General features: G+C 42.2%; 1 protein-coding gene and 1 long non-coding RNA gene across 2 annotated transcripts; both read left to right on the forward strand.

The window, feature by feature from the left end:
• The first annotated feature begins 6,688 nt into the window (after positions 1–6,688).
• LOC146699859 (uncharacterized) lies at positions 6,689–8,390 on the forward strand. The gene is made up of 2 exons (XR_014922655.1): positions 6,689–7,540; positions 7,626–8,390. It is a non-coding gene; the product is annotated as an uncharacterized LOC146699859 (long non-coding RNA).
• A 3,887-nt stretch (positions 8,391–12,277) lies between these two features.
• On the forward strand, positions 12,278–18,768 carry npm1a (nucleophosmin 1a). The gene is made up of 11 exons (XM_085469783.1): positions 12,278–12,448; positions 13,545–13,624; positions 13,838–13,957; positions 14,111–14,204; positions 14,335–14,447; positions 14,554–14,633; positions 17,528–17,594; positions 17,684–17,794; positions 17,916–18,026; positions 18,110–18,184; positions 18,459–18,768. The coding sequence occupies exons 1-11, from the start codon at positions 12,403–12,405 to the stop codon at positions 18,501–18,503; spliced, it is 942 nt and encodes a 313-aa protein (XP_085325909.1). The 5' UTR covers positions 12,278–12,402; the 3' UTR covers positions 18,504–18,768.
• The last annotated feature ends 1,071 nt before the right edge of the window (positions 18,769–19,839 follow it).

Below are 19,839 nucleotides of genomic sequence, written 5' to 3' on the forward strand. Positions count from 1 at the left end.
TAATTATTAGAGCAGAAACCTAAACAGATGAGTGAAGAGCACAAAAACACAGGGCAGGCTCTAAGGAGTCACTGAAAAATTTAATGAGTATTGTTACGGCCCTAGCTGGGCCTCCTGAAACTGCCCTTGTGTGGGTGTGGTGTTTTCTCTCCGCCTCTTCCTCTCTTGCTCCACCCCTCTGTCTCTCTCTTGCTCTTCTCTCTCCCCAGGACACAGCTGCTGTTCATTGGCCTCATTTACCACCTGGGCCCAGTTAGCAATCACCTCTCCTAGGTCATATAAGCTGGGGATGAACTGGGTATGAGAGAGTGTTTTTTCTCTGGTGTTCCCACATTGTGTGTCGAAGGTGTTGGGAGAGATCCTATAGTGTGGAGTTGTGGAAGCAGTTTGCAGTGTAGCTGCGTCACATGAGTAGTGTGGGCTTGTGGGCCTCGGCAGCAGTAAAGCTAGCTGCTGCTAGTGACAGGGTGAGCTTGTGGGCCCCTGGAAGTGCCTCCTCGTGGTGTGGAGTTTGTTTGGTTGTTGTGTTCTTTGTTGTTGCAACCTTTTTCTTTTTCTAGTGTTATTGGTAAAACAGCGTTGCCGGCTCCTTATGTTAATTTTATCTATAACAAAAACTATTTTATTTACTAAGCACCTCTGTCTGTTCTCCTTTCATTCTGTTCTGGACCCATTTGTTACCAGTCCACACACACCCCTAGACCTTCATCGTGGGGACGTAACAATGTGGGGGCTCGTCCGGGATATGACTGGAAGGAACAGCGGTTAGGTTGTAGTGTGTTGTTTGCCGGTGGCTTGTGTAGTTGTGTTGTATCTGCTATACTCTCTCCAGTTAGCACAGGGGGGTGTCTAGCTGAGCGTAAGCTCCTCCTTTTTTATTTTGCCTTTTTTATTTTCGGAGTAATCCCAAGTGGGGATTAGTTCCCTGTCGGGGGTAGGCTTGTCGGTGCTTTGTGCACTTGATGCTTAACCTTTAAAGTTGCCTCGAGCCTGGTACACTCCAGAAGCTAACTAGGCTAAGATTTTAGTAGGTAGGTCTGGGGAGAGGGTCGATGGTCCATCCATCCATTTGCTTCCGCTTATCCTTTTCAGGGTCGCGGGGGGCGCTGGAGCCTATCCCAGCTGTCATAGGGCGAAAGGCGGGGTACACCCTGGACAGGTCGCCAGTCTGTCGCAGGGCCAACACACAGGAACAGACAACCATTCACACTCACATTCACACCTAGTGACAATTTGTATTATCCAATTAACCTATCCCCACAAGCTGCATGTCTTTGGACGGTGGGAGGAAGCCGGAGTACCCGGAGGGAACCCACGCAAACACGGGGAGAACATGCAAACGCCACACAGAAAGACCCTGGCCTGATGTTGGAATTAAACTCAGGACCTTCTTGCTGTGCGGCAACAGTGCTAACCACCGTGCCACCGTGCTGCCAGGGTCGATGGTATTTTTATTTATTGGTTAACCTGTGGTCACACATATTTCCCACCTGTTTTTGATTTGTGTGTTGGAGGTGGTGCTTCTTTGTTGTTATTGTTAGCCTCAGGTAGTTTTGAATGGCTACCTTTGATGTTGCCATGTTTAAGGCAAACCCTTCGCTTGTCCAGCTGGACGCCTGTAGGAAGAGGGATTTGCATGAGGTGGCAGCAATTTATGGCATTTGTGTCTCCATAGCTCTGCGTAAGGCTGAGCTGAAAGCTGCTCTTATGTCTGGATTGGTGGAGAAAGGGATGGTGGCCTTGCCGGTGTCTGCCAGTCCACCTGAGCATGGTGTAGCGTCTCAGCCTGTTCCGCAGGTGCCAGCTCAAGCTGTAGCTCCATCAGTGTTTACGCCTGTTGCTCAGGGGTTGCCTGAGGACAAGTAGATGACACTGCCTCACTTCGAACCTCTCTCCATTGAATCATCAGTAGGCTCTAAGCAGGATGCTAGGCTCTGTGTACGCCTGGCTCGTCTTAAGTTGGAAAAGGAGGATCGTGAAAGGGAGTTCCAGTTAAAGGAGTTGTAACTTAGGCGTTTAGAGGCAGAGCTTGCAAGGGCCAGGGAGGTTGAATTGAAGGAGGTGGAGGTGGAGACAGCTGTCAAGTTGCAACAGTTGGAACTCCAGCCGGCTTCCCTTCCTCCAACTGCCTCCATTCGGTAGGCAGATGTAGGGAAAAGCAGTCGTCTGGTTCCGGTGTTCCGCGACAGTTACTTCGAGTCATTTGAGCGTATAGCCACAGCCTTGCACTGGCCACGGGATTCGTGGGGCATTTTGTTACAATGTAAGCTGGTAGGTGAAGCTCAGGAAGTTTGTTCCTTATTGTCCGCTGAGGACAGTCTGAATTATGACAAGCTAAAAAGTGCCATTCTTCTAGCTTAGGAGCTAGTCCCAGAAGCTTATAGGCAGCGTTTCCGGGGATTAAAAAGGGGACAAGGTCAATCCTACTGAGACTTCGCGAGGAAGAAAAGTGTGCTTTTTGATCGGTGGTGTCCAGTGTTAAGAAATCAGTTTCACCCCGGTTCTTTTTTTTTTTTTTTTTTTTTTTTTTTTTTTCTCCCCTCAGGCATCCAGAGACGGCACCGGAACTCAGTAGTCATTTCACAAAATCTTTATTCATCTTCATCTAAGCATGCATCTTCTAGAAGGGAAGACGTGCAAGGCCGGTGTCCCTCTGCAGACCTTCACTGCTTTGTCTGTGAAACAGTTTTGTAGAAGTGACCCCATCATAAAACCCCCCAGTGTGTGCTGGAAACTCTGTCTGTGTGTGTCTGCACGAGCATGTGAGTGCCTGTGTGTGCGCATACCCGTGTGTCTATGTGAGTGCACGTGAGTGACTGTGCATGTAGGTGTGGGTGCGTCATAACAGTCAAAGCACTGTGTGTCTCTGTGTACGTGACTTCCTGGGGGTCATAAAAGTAATCTCACCCAAGCTACACACAATTCCTCTACACAACATAGAAAACAGAGTTAACATATTACAAACACTGAGACCCCCACTCTGCATCCACTGGGCCATTGGCCTCTTGCTGTCTTACATTTACAGATCATGTGGAGAATCTCCTGCAAACCTACTTCTAAGTGTATAACACTTAAGAGTTTTATTAAAGGTATAAGCATCAGCAACCCCCAACTGTAGCTTCCTGTCTCCTTTTATGGCAGGCAGACCCCCAGTATCCATAAATTCATTTCTCTCTAAACAATTACACACTCTCAGGCCTACAACTAAGCCAAACTAAAACACAGACAAACAAATCCTTCCCTATTCCTCTGATCTAAACAAATTTAACACATATTACACTAATTATTTTCTTGTACTCACACCAGCAAAGCTACAGACCTGGCGTCGATGCGTGAATTAATGCTGATAGAGGAATTTAAGAACTGCGTCTCCGAGCGCATCGCAGTACACCTTAGCAGACAAAGGGTTTCCTCATTACAGCAGGCTGCAACACTGGCTGATGAGTTTGCCCTCATCCATAAAACCAGTGTCATTAAGCATTACCGACGCGATGCCTCAGTGAAGGTTAGCAATGTGCCAGCCGTGCCGTACCCAAAGAGCGAGGTACCTGTGTCCCGTCCCAAGGTGAAAAGAAAGTTTTTCTTCTGTTTCAGGTCTGGCCATTTGATAGCAAATTGTGAGGCCTACAAACAGAAACAGTTGGTCTCGAGAGCTAGGAGTGTGCCAGCTAGCAAAGCTGATACAGGCGTGATTTCAAGAGCCAAAACAAAGCTCTGTTTCTTCTGCCACAAACCTGGGCCCTGTTTCAGGAAGCCGGTTTAGTGGAAAAACTGAGTAAGTATACCCTGAGTTAACGAAAACTCTGGGTTTTCGGTTTCACAAAGCGAGTTCAGCTGAAGCCTGAGTGAGTCACTATGACGACACACGCCGTGAAGCTAACCTGCCCCCTAGCAGGTTTACTACAACTAACCCTGACTGTCTCCGCCCCTTTGTCGGAAACCTGACAGTAGGAAGTGTCGGACATGGCGTGTCCCTTCCTTGAAGAGCCAGTAGATCGTGAAGCCCAAATTCTCCGCAGAGCTCACCGCCGGGAGAGAGTGATCAGAGCGCGTTTGGACATTTTATCGTTTTTCAGCACAATCTATAAGTTATTTGAATAACATCCTCAGGCCATATATTACGCATGTGACACATCGCGGACATGCTCTCAGTTCTGTACATATTATTTGTATTGCACTTCGGTTTCTTGCAAACGGGAGCTTTCTGTATAATATTGGTGACGCTGAGCACGTTTCCAAGGCTACCGTCTGTCGGGCAGTCAGGACTGTTACAGTTGCACTGAAACGTCTCCTGTACTCGTTTGTGGTGTTCCCCGGTCACAGACCCACAAGATTTATCAAAGAGGGATGCCACAAAATTGCAGGTATCAGGATGACCAAAACTTAATTTATGATGTGGTGATACTTGGACTACTACTTAAATTTTACATTTATTTTCAGGATTCCCAGGCGTGTATAGATGGCACTCACATTCCAGTCATTGCTCCTTCAGTAAATGAAGGAGACTATGTGAACAGGAAGTCTTTCCACAGCATTAATGTACAGGTACATAGTTCCCTGTAGCATTTCAAACTAACAAATTATTTTATCATAGTAATGGATGCTAATTTGTGTTCTCTGCACTGTGAAGATCATATGTGATGCTGCCAACATTATCACAAATGTGGAAGCCAAGTGGCCAGGCTCTGTCCATGACTCACAAATATTCCGTGAATGTACACTGAGCACAAAATTTGGACATGGTGAGTTGAGAATACTTTAAAATATATAAAGACCAATTGCTTCAGGGACATTTGAACTGAAGTGTATCCTTCTGTCTTAGGAGAGTTCACTGGCTACTTGCTTGGTGATAGGGGGTATCCATGTTTACCCTATTTGCTTACCCCTTACCCTGACCCTGAACCGGGCCCACAGCAGCGATATAATCTGGCTAATTGCAGGACAAGAGCCAGAATTGAAATGACTATCGGAATGCTTAAGGCCCGGTTCCAGTGCCTGCAAAGACTCAGGGTCACCCCAGAAAGGGCATGTGACATTATTGTGGCATGTGTGATTCTTCACAACATTGCCACAATTAGAGGAGAACACTGTCCTTCTGAACCAAACATCAGCAGTGATCCAAACCATGAACATCCTGACCCTCCCACGGACATACAAGATGGAAGCGCAGTCAGAGACACCATATGTCACAATCATTTCTTTTGACCCATCACCTCAACATGTTGAAAGACGAATAAACAGATTTTTTGTTCAACTGGCTTTATTGGTCACCTGTATTTCCTGTACACAAAGTATTAAAAGATGTAAACCTCATAAAGTGTCTCTGTTGCTTCCTCCTCTGTAACAGCTGTCAATGTTTCTTCATTATTTTCCTGTAGTAAAGAAATAGACAACATTGCTGTTCTACTGTAAACTCATATAATCTGTGGAGTATTACTCACAACTGCATGTTGGTCTGGCTCAACAGGAGGCTGCACCAGATGCAGTACACCACCACCATCAACTGATAGAATATGAGGTTTATACAGGTCACTTATAACTTACAAGGGACCAAATGGCAATTAACAAACATACCTATCACCTTACACTTCATTGTCATTATGCTCTCAAAGACAACCAAGACTGAGGGAAGGCAAAATCAGTAGGAACATAACTTCACTACAAAATAATCCATTATGGTAAAGAGTTTATCAAATGAATGAGTCGCACTGCAAAGGTGACTGTGAAGAAAGGATGTATGCACATCATGTATTATTTTGGATTTACCCCCTATGTAGGCACTTGTGTCTTGCGGGGTTATTGCCTCAGAGGATGTCCCCGCAGAGATGCCTTCGGCCACAGGGCGCCCACTGTTTTGGCTGAGGGCCAACTGCTCAGCCTCTGTGAGTGGTGGTGGTGGAGGACCCCCACCTGTTTTTCGGGCCTCCGCTTTTTTTCTGTTGGCTATAACGGGCCACATTTGAGCATACAGAGTAAGCAAATATGTACTTGTAATGTGCTCAGATAATTTCAATAAGTGCTTACAGAAAGAAAATTAATGTAGCCTCTAACTGCAATTGATTTACATGGGACAAACAGACCAAGCACTATGGCTCATAATACAATTACACCTTACCTGTTTGGACTATATTTTTATATTTCATTTTTACTTGCTGCCAGGAACGTTTGGGGCCTGTTGGGTTGCACCTGCGCTCACATCACATCACAAAATAAAATGTATAAAATAACAAATAAAATAACATATGATAAAATAACGTGTTAAATGGGTGGAAATCCCTCGATCAATGTTTAAATTAACACTCACGCATTGACTCTGTCGGCTATGTTTTGCCATGCATGCTTTTGCAGCTGTGGCTGTGTTACTTTTTTCCGCGGAATTTGCGTGTTATCGGCATATGCTGCCATCAGAATTTCGGCCTCAAGCGCTGTAAAATACATTGACCGCGCCTTCTTTCCCTCCGTCTCCATGGTGACTCGCTTAATCTGTGCTCCACTAATCAGGGCTTTATGTATCCTCGTCCGCGCGCTTCACTTGGGGTTAAAGCAACTCCGCGTTGACTGAACTAATTGTTATCAGCCTTTCTGAAACCGAATATTCCGAGTTGGACAGTTCGGGGTTACTCAACCGTGAGTATCGTTTTTCACTCTGAGTTTTCTAAACCGGCTTCCTGAAACAGGGCCCTGGCCACCTGGGCCCTGTTTCAGGAAGCCGGTTTAGTGGAAAAACTGAGTAAGTATACCCTGAGTTAACGAAAACTCTGGTTTTTCGGTTTCACAAAGCGAGTTCAGCTGAAGCCTGAGTGAGTCACTATGACGACACACGCCGTGAAGCTAACCTGCTCCCTAGCAGGTTTACTACAACTAACCCTGACTGTCTCCGCCCCTTTGTCGGAAACCTGACAGTAGGAAGTGTCAGACATGGCGTGCCCCGTCCTTGAAGAGCCAGTAGATCGTGAAGCCCAAATTCTCTGCAGAGCTCTCCGCCGGGAGAGAGTGATCAGAGCGCGTTTGGACATTTTATCATTTCCTGATGAGTTTCTGTGCGAACGTTACCGTTTTTCAGCACAATCTATAATTTATTTGAATAACATCCTCAGGCCATATATTACGCATGTGACACATCGCGGACATTCTCTCAGTTCTGTACATATTATTTGTATTGCACTTCGGTTTTTTGCAAACGGGAGCTTTCTGTATAATATTGGTGACGCTGAGCACGTTTCCAAGGCTACCGTCTGTCGGGCAGTCAGGAATGTTACAGTTGCACTGAAACGTCTCCTGTACTCGTGTGTGGTGTTCCCCGGTCATAGACCCACAAGATTTATCAAAGAGGGATGCCACAAAATTGCAGGTATCAGGATGAACAAAACTTAATTCATGATGTGGTGATACTTGAACTACTACTTAAATTTTACATTTATTTTCAGGGTTCCCAGGCGTGATTGGCTGTACAGATGGCACTCACGTTCCAATCATTGCTCCTTCAGTAAATGAAGGAGACTATGTGAACAGGAAGTCTTTCCACAGCATTAATGTACAGGTACATAGTTCCCTGTAGCATTTCAAACTAACAAATTATTTCATCATAGTAATGGATGCTAATTTGTGTTCTCTGCACTGTGAAGATCATATGTGATGCTGCCAACATTATCACAAATGTGGAAGCCAAGTGGCCAGGCTCTGTCCATGACTCACAAATATTCCGTGAATGTACACTGAGCACAAAATTTGGACATGGTGAGTTGAGAATACTTTAAAATATATAAAGACCAATTGCTTCAGGGACATTTGAACTGAAGTGTATCCTTCTGTCTTAGGAGAGTTCACTGGCTACTTGCTTGGTGATAGGGGGTATCCATGTTTACCCTATTTGCTCACCCCTTACCCTGACCCTGAACCGGGCCCACAGCAGCGATATAACCTGGCTCATTGCAGGACAAGAGCCAGAATTGAAATGACTATCGGAATGCTTAAGGCCCGGTTCCAGTGCCTTCCAAGACTCAGGGTCACCCCAGAAAGGGCATGTGACATTATTGTGGCATGTGTGATTCTTCACAACATTGCCACAATTAGAGGAGAACACTGTCCTTCTGAACCAAACATCAGCAGTGATCCAAACCATGAACATCCTGACCCTCCCACGGACATACAAGATGGAAGCGCAGTCAGAGACACCATATGTCACAATCATTTCCTTTGACCCATCACCTCAACATGTTGAAAGAAGAATAAACAGGTTTTTTGTTCAACTGGCTTTATTGGTCACCTGTGTTTCCTGTACACAAAGTATTAAAAGATGTAAACCTCATAAAGTGTCTCTGTTGCTTCCTCCTCTGTAACAGCTGTCAATGTTTCTTCATTGTTTTCCTGTAGTAAAGAAATAGACAACATTGCTGTTCTACTGTAAACTCATATAATCTGTGGAGTATTACTCACAACTGCATGTTGGTCTGGCTCAACAGGAGGCTGCACCAGATGCAGTACACCACCACCATCAACTGATAGAATATGAGGTTTATACAGGTCACTTATAACTTACAAGGGACCAAATGGCAATTAACAAACATACCAATCACCTTACACGTCATTGTCATTATGCTCTCAGAGACAACCAAGACTGAGGGAAGGCAAAATCAGTAGGAAAATAACTTCACTACAAAATAATTCATTATGGTAAAGAGTTTATCAAATGAATGAGTCGCACTGCAAAGGTGACTGTGAAGAAAGGATGTATGCACATCATGTATTATTTTGAATTTACCCCCTATGTAGGCACTTGTGTCTTGCGGGGTTATTGCCTCAGAGGATGTCCCCGCAGAGATGCCTTCGGCCACAGGGCGCCCACTGTTTTGGCTGAGGGCCAACTGCTCAGCCTCTGTGAGTGGTGGTGGTGGAGGACCCCCACCTGTTTTTCGGGCCTCCGCTTTTTTTCTGTTGGCTATAACGGGCCACATTTGAGCATACAGAGTAAGCAAATATGTACTTGTAATGTGCTCAGATAATTTCAATAAGTGCTTACAGAAAGAAAATTAATGTAGCCTCTAACTGCAATCGATTTACATCGGACAAACAGACCAAGCACTATGGCTCATAATACAATTACACCTTACCTGTTTGGACTATATTTTTATATTTCATTTTTACTTGCTGCCAGGAACGTTTGGGGCCTGTTGGGTTGCACCTGCGCTCACATCACGTCACAAAATAAAATGTATAAAATAACAAATAAAATATAATAAAATAACGTGTTAAATGGGTGGAAATCCCTAGATCAATGTTTAAATTAACACTCACGCATTGACTCTGTCGGCTATGTTTTGCCATGCATGCTTCCTTTCTTTCGCAGCTGAGGCTGTGTTACTTTTTTCCGCGGAATTTGCATGTTATCGGCATATGCTGCCATCAGAATTTCGGCCTCAAGCGCTGTAAAATACATTGACCGCGCCTTCTTTCCCTCCGTCTCCATGGTGACTCGCTTAATCTGTGCTCCGCTTATCAGGGCTTTATGTATCCTCGTGCGCGTGCTTAACTTGGGGTTAAAGCAACTCCGCGTTGATTGAACTAATTGTTATCAGCCTTTCTGAAACCGAATATTCTGAGTTGGACAGTTCGGGGTTACTCAACCCTGCGTATCGTTTTTCACTCTGAGTTTTCTAAACCGGCTTCCTGAAACAGGGCCCTGGTTGCTAACTGTTTGAAAGCCCACTCAAAGCAAAAAGGCTCTGCTTTGAAAGGAGTCAATCGTGGTTCACAAACGGACAAAGTTGCCAGTCCGAGACGACAGTTGGAGCATAATTGCTCAGTGGTGTCTTTTGGTCACTGTCAGAGGTCGACTAATTCTGAGCTGCCACCTGTTGACCATCTTCCAGATGACCTACAGTGTGACAGATTGTGTGTGACACAACCATTCCAACCTGCACCTCTGGCTAGCCAGCATGCCTGTTGCCATGAGCTAGCGAAGAAGTGTCTTTGTGTTTCAGAAAGGCCTTCTAGCTATTCGCTGGGTTCTCCATATGTGATGGCTCAAAAAAAATCTGGCTGTCACTTGGGACACTATGTTGAGGGACTTGAGCCAACCCGATTCAGTGTTTTCAACCCATCAAAAAGGTCTTGGCAGATTTGGCAGGGTATGCCTAACCATTATTATGGTGCACGGTAGGTGATAGATTTAAGATTTGTGTAGGACATCCTGTGGCAAACCACTGGTTTGTATTTATGGGAGGGGGTGTTACGGCCCTAGCTGGGCCTCCTAAAATTTCCCTTGTGTGGGTGTGGTGTTTTCTCTCCGCCTCTTCCTCTCTTGCTCCACCCCTCTGTCTCTCTCTTGCTCTTCTCTCTCCCCAGGACACAGCTGCTGTTCATTGGCCTCATTTACCACCTGGGCCCAGTTAGCAATCACCTCTCCTAGGTCATATAAGCTGGGGATGAACTGGATATGAGAGAGTGTTTTTTCTCTGGTGTTCCCACATTGTGTGTCGAAGGTGTCGGGAGAGATCCTATAGTGTGGAGTTGTGGAAGCAGTTTGCAGTGTAGCTGCTTCACATGAGTAGTGTGGGCTTGTGGGCCTCGGCAGCAGTAAAGCTAGCTGCTGCTAGTGACAGGGTGAGCTTGTGGGCCCCTGGAAGTGCCTCCTCGTGGTGTGGAGTTTGTTTGGTTGTTGTGTTCTTTGTTGTTGCAACCTTTTTCTTTTTCTAGTGTTATTGGTAAAACAGCGTTGCCGGCTCCTTATGTTAATTTTATCTATAATAAAAACTATTTTATTTACTAAGCACCTCTGTCTGTTCTCCTTTCATTCTGTTCTGGACCCATTTGTTACCAGTCCACACACACCCCTAGACCTTCATCGTGGGGACGTAACAAGTATGAAAACTGTGTGAATCATATGCCATGACATTTGCAAGTCCTCAGAGTTGAAGCTCTTTGGGTCATGTTAATTAGCTTTTTTTTTCTCTTCTTACCCATCTGTATTCATTTAGCTCAACTATTCAAACTGTGGGGGAAAATCAGAAAAAAAGATTTTTGGTGAAGAAATTGCCCATCTATCAACTTCTTGGCATTTATATTATGAGTTCAGTTCTGCGCAAAATTTGAGTTAATCTTTCTTCATGGTGATCAGATCCTTACAGTACTTTTCTGCATTCCTAATTTCATCAATTTTGACAAGATCCCAGCATCGAGCCCAAAACATGACAAAGCCGTCATCATGTTTTACATGTGGCTGTAGAGAGTCACTGTTGGGTCTCCACACGTGAAATTTCAGGTTTGTATCAATCATTCCGTAAGACCTGTTGCCACAGATTTTCAGTCCAGTTCTTCTGTAACTTGGCACACCTGAGACTGCTATCCCCGTTTCACTTCCCTGAGTGATGAAGCATCAACTGAACGGTTAGATGCATCGCTCAGGTCCTGTGTCAGGCCTTTGTTGGATTTCTTTTTCTACTTTTTACTTTCAAATAGTGTCGATGTGCAGGAGATTATTTTTCTAGACCTGCCACTTATTTTGTCCTTCACTTTATGTCTTTAAGGACACACTGCACACCATACCACAATATGCCAAGTTTTTGGCTAAAGCTCTTTAGGGATTACCTTGTGATGCAAAAATATTGTTTTATGCCTTTCAAACTGTGTTATCTTTGGTATTTCTCATAGATTGACTCAGAAAAGGGAAACAAGTGATGTGATTTTTTGACGGGCTACTAGTAAACTGCTTAAAGAGACAATTTAAAATTGGTTCTTTAAATTGGTTCAAGGTTCATCCTTTGAGTTATGCGTCCTAATTCAATCATTCTTGAATGACTGATAGATCAGTGTTGAGTGGCTTAACAAATAAAAAAATACTTTTTAATACTTTATTATTGTAGTGTCTTTCCATTACAGTATAAAACACCTTGTTGTTGCTGTGATTTGGCATTACATAAATAAAATTGACAACAATACAAGAAAGGCTGGCTACTTGGAAGTAAACTGTAAAGAAATAAGGAAGAGCTCGAGACTTTTTCACACTGCTGACACCTACAGACAGATTTTCAGTGACAGAAGAACATAATAGGTTTGATGGGATCGTAAAATTAAAGGTTTATGTAAAGAAAACATCTTAAATGACTGTAGTATGCATGGGGAAATAAATGAAGGACTATAGTGTTGAGACGTATTTCAAAATGACCGTAATTCCTAACAGTCAATGCGCGTTTACACTTTTCCAACACAAACAATGGAGCTAGCTTTAAGACGCTCTGTGCAGCGGTCCTGTAGGTGGCGGTGTGGGCTGATTTTTTCGCTCCGTGCCTCATTGAGAAAAGAAGAAGAGCGGGAGCGCTGTAGCACGTTAGTTAGTGGCTGCTGGTACCATTTGGTTATTCTTCTACAGCATATAAGGAGTTTGTCAGCGTCCTCGTCTCAAACATGAACGGGCTAGATGAACCAATGGCGCCACAAACGTTCCTTTACGGTGAGAGCACAACTTTGTTTTATGTGTGACTTGAGGTTGTTTTATATTCTGTGTTCTCGTGTTTTTTGGCATTAGCAACAGAAAAAATGACACGTAGCATGCTTAGCTACACGTGCCTTGTTCCAGACGAAGACAGTGGACCTGTTTGCATTTAAAACATTTAAAATGTCCTGTGGTGTTGGTTGTTATGAGTCGTGGCAGGAGGTTGAATGAGTCTTGCTGAGCTGCTGTGCTTCAGACCACTCTGCCACACACGTGCTTGGTTATCAACATGGCGGCCCCAGTGATTTATTAACGGAGTTGATATCTGATCAGTTTCTTTAAACAAAGAGTTAGCGCTGCTGTTCTACGGAAGCACCTGCTTTTTTTTTTTTTTTTTTTAGATGAACTGTCCATTTGAAGCTCTTAGAGCTGACAGTTTTCTGCTGGCCGGGGAAATTGGTCTCAACGTGGCTTCAAACACACGCGGACCGCGTTGACCTCCCCACCGCTCCTCCTGCGACTGCATTTTAAGCCACCCCAGATCTTAAAGAGTTTCTATTCTTCATCTGTCGTTCTGCTCCCCTTACTAAAATTTAACCTCTTCTTTTAGGGTGGATACTTCAGACATCATTTAAACAGCAGATACGGTCACAGTGTACTGTTTTAATGTTGCAAATTCTGAGGTGGTTCTAAAAGAGCAAGAGCTAAATATCTTTTTCACACACAGAAACTAAGCCAAATCGTTCTAATTTGATAATAGACTGTCTCCAGTTTGGTGATGCTTATCCAAAGCTCTGCAATTGGCTTTTAACCAAGGTTAATTGAAATGTCATACCTGTAGAGGATGCATATTGGAATATTAACATGGCACGTGTCTTTTGCTAGGTGTTTCAGAACTTTAGCATAAGTTTTGATGACGTGATTTTCACTTCTTCCCCTTCTTCATTTGAGGGGAATTCCTGCTGTTGCCATGTGGCAATGTTCACCCCTTGTTCTGTAGGGCTCCCTCTTGTGTGCACCTTATATGTAGCGCTTTACACCTAAGTGATTGGTTCTACTCATTTTCTACTTTTGTATTCTTTTAAAATTAATTTTATTTTAATCTCTTCATCAGGGTGTGTGCTGGAAGCTGGAAAGGAAGTGGTCTTCAATCCTGACGACGATGACTTGGAGCATCAGTTGGATCTGAGGATGGTGAGTGTCTTTCATGCAGTTTGTTCATCCCTGTATACTTGAAGCTGTTACGACACAGTGTACGAAATGTCATTGTCACACACTGAGCACATTGCTTGTGGTTGTGTGAGAAGGATGCAGCCAAGTGGTACAGTGAATACCAAATCGTTGGTTAACATTTTCAGTTTGAAATTTTCCACCACCAAAACATCAAATGTTCTGTTGTGTCTTTAGGTGTGTGTGGACCCCAGCACAAAAGATGAACTTCATATGGTGGAGGTAGAAGGGCAGGACGCAGAGGGTCAGAAGGTCAAGGCAGTTCTGGTTTCACTTAAGCCCTCTACCTTGCCAAGTGTAAGTAAACGTTCTGCTTGAAAACACACCTTGGCGACCAAATAATTTTATGCTTTATTCTTCCTTAGCCTCACTGAGGGGCTTCTGTGCTGCCTCAGGAAAAACCGCTGTATAGTTTTGCAGCAGCTGGCTTATTTGTGTGTTTTGCTGCAGGCATGTCTTGGCGGCTACACAATCACGCCCCCAGCAGTTTTTCGCCTGAAGGCAGGTTCTGGTCCGATCCATATCAGTGGACAGCACCTTGTCAGTGAGTATTCATAATTCGGAGAATGTGGCGAAAACCCTCACACAATCAAGACTCCTCATAGCACAGCAGACGGAGTAGTTTTTTTTTTTTTTTTTTATTATTATAAATTCCTTGTAAATTGCCCCCGCAGTGATGGATGCAGATCAGTCTTTTGATGAAGACGATGAGGATGACGATGAAGAGGAGGAGGATGTCATAACATCAAAGAAAAGGCCTGCCACTTCCCCTGCTGCAAAGTCTCAGGTTTGTTTGTTTTTGTTTTGTTTTTTGTTTTTTTTAAATTGGTTTTAGTATAAAGTGTAAACTTGTCACTGTAAAACGCATGACTGACTTTTAATCTCATACACAGAAAAAGATGAAAATGGAGGTGGAGGAGGAAGATGATGATGAGGAAGATGACGATGAGGACGATGAAGATGAGGAGGATGAGTGAGTGTCTGACCACACAAATGCTGTGAAGTCTTTAAGTTGCAGTCCTCATGCGAACAGATGGTAGCTTTACATCTTTCCTTCTCCTGCCTCTTGGAGAGCCGATGACTGTAGGCGATCAGTTGTTAAAGATGGCCAGCTCTGGGCAAAGCGTTATTTCATATTTGCGTCACTGCATTGCTGGTAAAAGAACATACCTCTGCTCTCTTGCTGCCAGCATGTGTAGCAGGCTTTTGTTGAAAATGACCCCTTTTTTTTTTTTTTTTTTTTTTTTTTTTCCCCAACCAACTCAAATTGTGAAAATAAAATTTATAGCAAAGGTCAGATGGCTTTTGAACACTTGTTCTGTCATGTTTTATAAGAGCTCATTTGTTACTTGCTAATAGCGTGGAAATAATGCTTAATGGAGGTTGCTTCCTAACATGATAAAAGCAAAACTTGTAGGAAACCATCTAAAAACTGGTTATATTTGTAGCCATGACAGTGTGCATAGTAGTTACTGTTATTTTGAAACTAGGGAAAAAGTTTTCTGGTCCATGTCAGACTTTTCAAAACCAAACCATGTTCATGCTACAGAGAGAGCCCTTCGTAAGGCTGTGTGATATGACCAAAATCTCATATCCCGATATAAGACATTTATCGTCCTGACAACAATATCACAAAAATTCTACTTTTTCTGTAAATTCTGTGATTCTCGGGCAACTTGACTTGCAAGAAATGTTTTCAGCTGGGTGTCATATACCTGGAGTTGAGTGTTAGATAAGTTGAAATGGCCACAATTTTCTTGAGTATTTATTAGTGTGAATGCTTGAAAAGCATTCACAGTATTGTTATTCGAATCTTTATTATTATTATTATATATTCCGTACGTTTTTTGGCATCTAACTCCTTCAAAACCGCTCAACTTAGAAAAACCATTCAAACACCGTTAGATTCCTATTCTTTTGGACAACACTGCTTCTATTTTTCATATTTTTAACATTTATATTTTTAATTTTATTCAACTTTATTCAACAAAAATTTATAATGTATTTCAATGGGGAGACCCTTCAAATCCTCATTCAACTTACTCATTTTTAAACTCTTACTACTTCCACATACATTGACATAGAGCCACCATTCAAACTTTAAAACGAAGACAAGACATTCAACTATTCAACTTGTATTTATCTTTTCAATATCTATTATACTTTTTCTTCAGTTCCAGTTTAAGTTTCATGATGTTTTTTCACCCGTTTCAGAGTTTATAATGGGTGTGTATGGGACGGAATGTTGGGGCTAGAGTGAGGCAGCTCAACTGCTAGAGTGAGAGGAGCAAAAAAATTAATCTTAAAATCTTTTTTAAAACTGCTGCTGTGTCCGCAGCGTTTGCTCTACAGGTATGATTTTACCCTCAAAACGTAGCCATCGCTGTCCTCTTTCATCCAATGTGTTTACTATTGTCCTAGGTGTTATGGTTCTTTCGTAAATGTCACCAATGCACAGCCTCCTCCCTCCAACTCTTCCATAGACTCTAATGTTAAAATGTCTCAGAAGGTTCGTTTGAAAATCAGAAGAGCATGGTGTCTTTCCACTGTCACCACGTCCATATAATAAACTCCACAGGCATGAAAACTGAGAATTCAGTAGACTAGACATTGCTGTCACTCACGGTGAAAGAATTTTGTCAATACAACTTTTACTTTTCATTTGGGAACGATTTGTTTCGGCCTGACTTTTCTGTTCATTTTAAGCAGCAAAAGTGAGGCGCATGTCTGTGTACGTGTGTATGGAGCCATTGGGTGCGGTCACTATAGCAACCAGGCTCACACCTGCCTGCTTAACGAGCTCTGCCTGCCACTGTACCAAGATTCATCTTAAGCACTTCTCTTTCAACTGCTGCTGTGTCCACAGTGTTACAGCCATCATTTTACCCTCAAATTGTCGCCATTATTGTTCTCTTTCCAACACCGTATCTTTCAAAGCTCAGGCATTTAAACTTTTTAAACTGTGTGGATCAAAGTGGAGGGATCACATTTGAGTCATTCAGTGATTCAAAGAATATGACCTTTTAATATTCATTCAGATGTTTTCTGACTCTAAATGTTCTTTTCTCATTTCTTAGGGTTTTCTAATTTACATTTAAAACATTTTCAGTTTTTTTCCAACTCCTTCTTCTGTGTAACCTTCAGCTTTTAGCAGTTCAGCACCTTTGTTTTCAGGTTAAATTCGTTTTTTTTTTGTTTTTTTTTAATCTCATTCAATATTTTTAACTCAAAATTCAGCAATTAATTCATTTCAGTGCATACATTCAGATTCAAGCATTCACACTGCAGTTTCTTCAGAAAATGCACTTTCTAGTTACACATTGTGCTACAGGGAAAAGCCTGTTCTAAGGTTTGTTTGGTTTTTGTTTTTTTGTTTTTTTTTTTTTAGCAACTGACAGCTTTTTAGCTTCTCGGCCGTAAACACTGCATACTATTTCACGGGATTCTGTTTATTTTGAAAAATCTCAACAGGATATTCACCTTCATTGTGAAAGGTTTATGGGGGGGGGGGGGGAACAAGCGGATGTTGGAGCAATCGTGGTTGCTAACAACAACGCATAAAAGCAGTCGCTTGTCCGTCCATAGTGTGGTTATTTTAATGTAAGAGAATATATAGAAGTTTTCATATCATCATCCGATATCGTTATATCGAACAGCCCACTCCCTCACTCCTCCCTCCAGTAAATGGCTACAGTGCCTTATGACTTGTGTTCATCTTTAAGTTGCATTTCTCTACTGGGATGGTGAGGACAGTTTGGAGCACTGTTGCTTTTAATTAAGCTTTGACCTTGCTGCAGGCAAGAGGTCAATTTGAGGAAAAAAAAAAAAGTTGAACTGCTATTGCTTTAATCTTTCTCATTTCTTCAGGGATGATGATGAGGCTGATGACGACGAGGACAACGAGGAGAGCATGGAAGAAGAATCTCCCGTTAAGGCAAGCAGATATCTTTATCGCGGAGTTTTAAATTGAAGCTTAATTTACACATGCTCACTCTGCAACTGACAGCTGCCCATTTGTTACAGGCCAAGGCAGCTCCAGCCAAATCTATACCATCCAAACAGACGCCATCCAAACCCAAAGCACCTGCACAGAATGGCAAGAGTTCAAAACCGAACACTCCAGCCAAAAACCAGGTAACAATCGTTTACATGAGCAAGAATGGCGAGCAAAGGCAAATATATTAAAAAAATTAAATTCAACACTTCTAATGTCTAGACTTTAATTTATTTGTATTTATTTTTTTGCCCAATGTAGGAAAAGACACCTAAAGGAAAAGGTGACAAGTCTCCCAAAACCCCACCAACTCCTAAAGGACCTTTGAGTGTGCCAGAGATCAAAGCCAAGATGATGGAGGCAGTGAAAAAGGTTTGTTCTTGGATGTCCTTTGAATCTGTTTGGCATGATTAAAATTGCAAATTGATTACATTTGTTTATATTTTTCCTAATAGGGAGTAACGTTACCTAAAGCCCAGCCCAAGTTTGAGAACTTTGTGAAACATGGTCACAAGGTCACAGAGCCCAAGGTATACAACAAATTTCTATTGCCTGCTATTATAACATTTTTACTTTCTTAGATTATTGTGAAAATGTAGCTACTGGCCGTAATTTGATTTAAATGGAGGCGGTGTACTGGCATTTATTTGTCATGCCACTAGGGGGCATCAAAGTCCAAATATTCCAATCATAAGTAAGGAGGAAGTTGTGTTGCAGTAAATGAGAGACCATGTTGCATGAACCTGCTCTGTTTTTGACAACAATTTAAGTCAGCTGTTTATATATGGGTTTTTTTCTCCTCAGGTCATTGCAGAGCTGTGGAAGTGGAGGCAGGCATTGAAGGAATAACAGACGTTGCAGTTTTATCTATTTTTATAACTTGTTTATGCCCTTAGCACCTCTTAAACCCTCTGAAGCCAAACTGAGTGCCTCACACTTGTCCTTAAATCGCTCTTTACGTATAGGCCACTTCAATTTGCCCTCCTGGATGAAGAGATTGGAGAGGTAGTGAGGGGCGGTAGCTGTGCAGTACTGGTGCATAGTCCACCTCCATCACCCTTTTGTAAGAGCACAGGGCTTAGGTTTTTTGTTTTTGGGGTTGTTGGTGGGGGTTTTTTTTGTTTGTTTTGTTTATTTTTTTTTTTTAATAAATCCTTGCATTGTTTTAAACTTATAATTTCTGGCACCAGATAGTGGAGAATGTTATCTTGTTTCTTCATCATTCATATATATATATATATATATATATATATATATATATATATATATATATATATATATATATATATATATATATATATATATATATATATATATATATATATATATATATATATATATATATAAAAAATTATATTTTTTTTTTTCTCTCCCCACTTTAGTAAGTTTGATATACTCTTATTAAGAAACAGTTAAAACACACCTATTACACAATTTAAAAACAAATACACGCTTCACCAGGGATCTAATACTGAAAATACTCTGAAGTTTGTTTGGTTTAGTATAATTAAGAACAGGAACACGTGTCACTCTTTCTAGAACATTGTCGTTTCTTTATTATAATTTTAGATTTGTTGCATCATAATCCTGTGACAGCGATTTCTCTCCCTTCAAAATGTGTTGGAGATGTATTTTTACCGTCCAAGGGGAAAACGATTCAGCCAATCTGTTTGGGCAACGAACCTAGAAGTGGAGTAATAACACATTTCAGCTCTGTGAAACCGTTTGCTCTGTGTTGCCATGCCTACTGACAGCCCAGTGGCCAAAGGTTACATGCTCAGTAACTGTATGTGTGAGTTAATTTGCAAATGAATTGTTTAATGTTTCATAGAAATTTCTACTGGTATCAAGTTTGAAGATGCAGTTTGACCAACTGTGGTTATTCTGTTCTCAGTGCATGAGGCCTGTTAAAACACAAGACCATTCCATGCTGTCAAGTTTTTACGACTTTTCAACAGACTGTCCCTCAATTGATAAAATAAAATAATAAATGTGTATCTTTGTTATTGTTTGTTTAAAATTAGGTTTCTGAGTTATTACAACATTCCTCTTGGTGTTTCATTGACAGAAGCGATGAGACTGGCAAACAACAAAATCAAGTGTTTCCATGTGACCTTTGAACACATAACTTTTTATAGGCGTTTTGTCATCTGACAAAGGAACCATTTTACAGAAATGCAGATGG

The sequence above is a fragment of the Copadichromis virginalis genome, linkage group LG10, assembly GCF_057382275.1.
Source record: "Copadichromis virginalis isolate Kocher_CV1m ecotype Utaka linkage group LG10, C_Virginalis_male_GT1.1, whole genome shotgun sequence".
Classification (NCBI taxonomy): domain Eukaryota; kingdom Metazoa; phylum Chordata; class Actinopteri; order Cichliformes; family Cichlidae; genus Copadichromis; species Copadichromis virginalis.

Coding starts and splice junctions, on each gene's coding strand:
- npm1a (XM_085469783.1), top strand. CDS start 12,403: ATGAACGGGCTAGATGAACCAATGGCGCCACAAACGTTCCTTTACG. Junction 13,958..14,110: donor AGCCCTCTACCTTGCCAAGT/GTAAGTAAACGT, acceptor GTTTTGCTGCAG/GCATGTCTTGGCGGCTACAC. Junction 14,205..14,334: donor CAGTGGACAGCACCTTGTCA/GTGAGTATTCAT, acceptor TTGCCCCCGCAG/TGATGGATGCAGATCAGTCT.